Genomic DNA, 1,391 nt, shown 5'->3' on the forward strand with positions numbered 1-1,391 from the left:
AAAAAAAAAAAAAAAAAAAGCCACTCATAAAACGACCATTGAAATCTGCGCCAGCCAGTAATCGTGCAAATAATCATCACCACATACTCCAGCGCTCGTACAAATACAAATCATCGATCGTAAACTAATCCTTCTCCATATCCTTGGGGGCTGGGTCGCCAATACCTTCCTCGCCGATGGCAAATAGTGTATCACTCTCTGGGAGACACGGGCTGTCATAGATTTTGGCGATACGAGTCTCAGCACGGCCCTTCTTGAGACTGATTCTTGTCGTACTGGCGTGAGCAATAATGTTACCACCAATAGGCTTCTTGGGGTCGGGGTTGAACATGGCACTTGGGCCGCCATCAACCTGAGCCACGACTTGATTTGTAATGACCACTGCAATACCAAACTCATCTGCCAAGCGCTGAAGCGTTCTCATGAACTTGGCCAAGTGAGTCTGTCGATTTGAGAGCTCACCACGACCGCAAAAGTCTGTTCTGTAGAGTGATGTCGCGCTGTCAACGATGAGAAGAGAAAACCGGGTCTCGCACATCATCGCAGCAGCCTGGTTGAGTAATTGAAGTTGATGATCAGAGTTGTAAGCGCGCGCGTATGCAACGTTGTCGAGAACCTCTTCGCCCGAGAGACCAAATCGGTTGGCTACTCCTAGCAATCGAACAGGTCGGAATGTGCCCTCAGTGTCGATATACATGCATTTTCCCTCGCCACCGCCCATGTCGAAGGGCAATTGACAGGTTACAGCCAGTGTGTGACAAATCTGACTCTTTCCTGTTCTAAACTCACCGAACAGTTCGGTGACTGATCCGGTCTCGATACCGCCCGCGAGAAGTGTGTCGAGATTCTTTGATCCGGTAGTAATGGAGATGAGTTCACTACGGCGTTGGTGCATCTCTGTAGCTGTAGTGAAGCCCATTGGAACAAGTTTGGAAGCTACCCTGTCGTTAGCAATGGTTTTCTGCAACAGAGGCATTTTACATACCCTCAGCTAGGATCTTGGTCGCCTTCTGCTCAGAAATACCCTTGATCTGCTCCAGTACTCGTCGTGGTGTGTAAGCCACGGACTCCACAGTGTTGTAGCCTCCATCGACGACAAGCTGGATGTCTCTCTTTGTCAAACCAGCAATTCCCTTGAAACAACATGTTAGCCAGCATCACAATCGGCCTTTGCAGAATTCTTACCTCGAGAGCGAATAATGGCGTGGGGGCGCCAGGGCCGGGCATGCCGCCTTCCTCACCCATCTGAGCCTCGTCGTACTCCTCACTCATTGCGACTGCGAGTATACTCTTTCAAGTTGTAAATATCAAGAAAAGGAATCACAAATAGATTCTTGAGTGTAGAGGAGAAAAATGGACAAGAGGCAAAAAGAAGGGGGGGGGGGGGGGGG

At 49.5% G+C, this 1,391-nt stretch overlaps 1 protein-coding gene across 1 annotated transcript; it reads right to left on the reverse strand.

The window, feature by feature from the left end:
• Positions 1-124: 124 nt before the first annotated feature.
• FIESC28_11758 (uncharacterized protein) lies at positions 125-1,272 on the reverse strand (the record flags this gene model as incomplete). The annotated part of the gene is made up of 3 exons (XM_031165871.1): positions 125-936; positions 986-1,133; positions 1,186-1,272. 3 exons carry the CDS (start codon positions 1,270-1,272, stop codon positions 125-127), a joined length of 1,047 nt encoding a protein of 348 aa, XP_031010070.1.
• Between the last annotated feature and the right edge of the window lie 119 nt (positions 1,273-1,391).

Source organism: Fusarium coffeatum (assembly GCF_003316985.1).
Source record: "Fusarium coffeatum strain FIESC_28 chromosome Unknown BRIP53273_contig_493, whole genome shotgun sequence".
In the NCBI taxonomy this organism is placed as follows: Eukaryota; Fungi; Ascomycota; class Sordariomycetes; order Hypocreales; family Nectriaceae; genus Fusarium; species Fusarium coffeatum.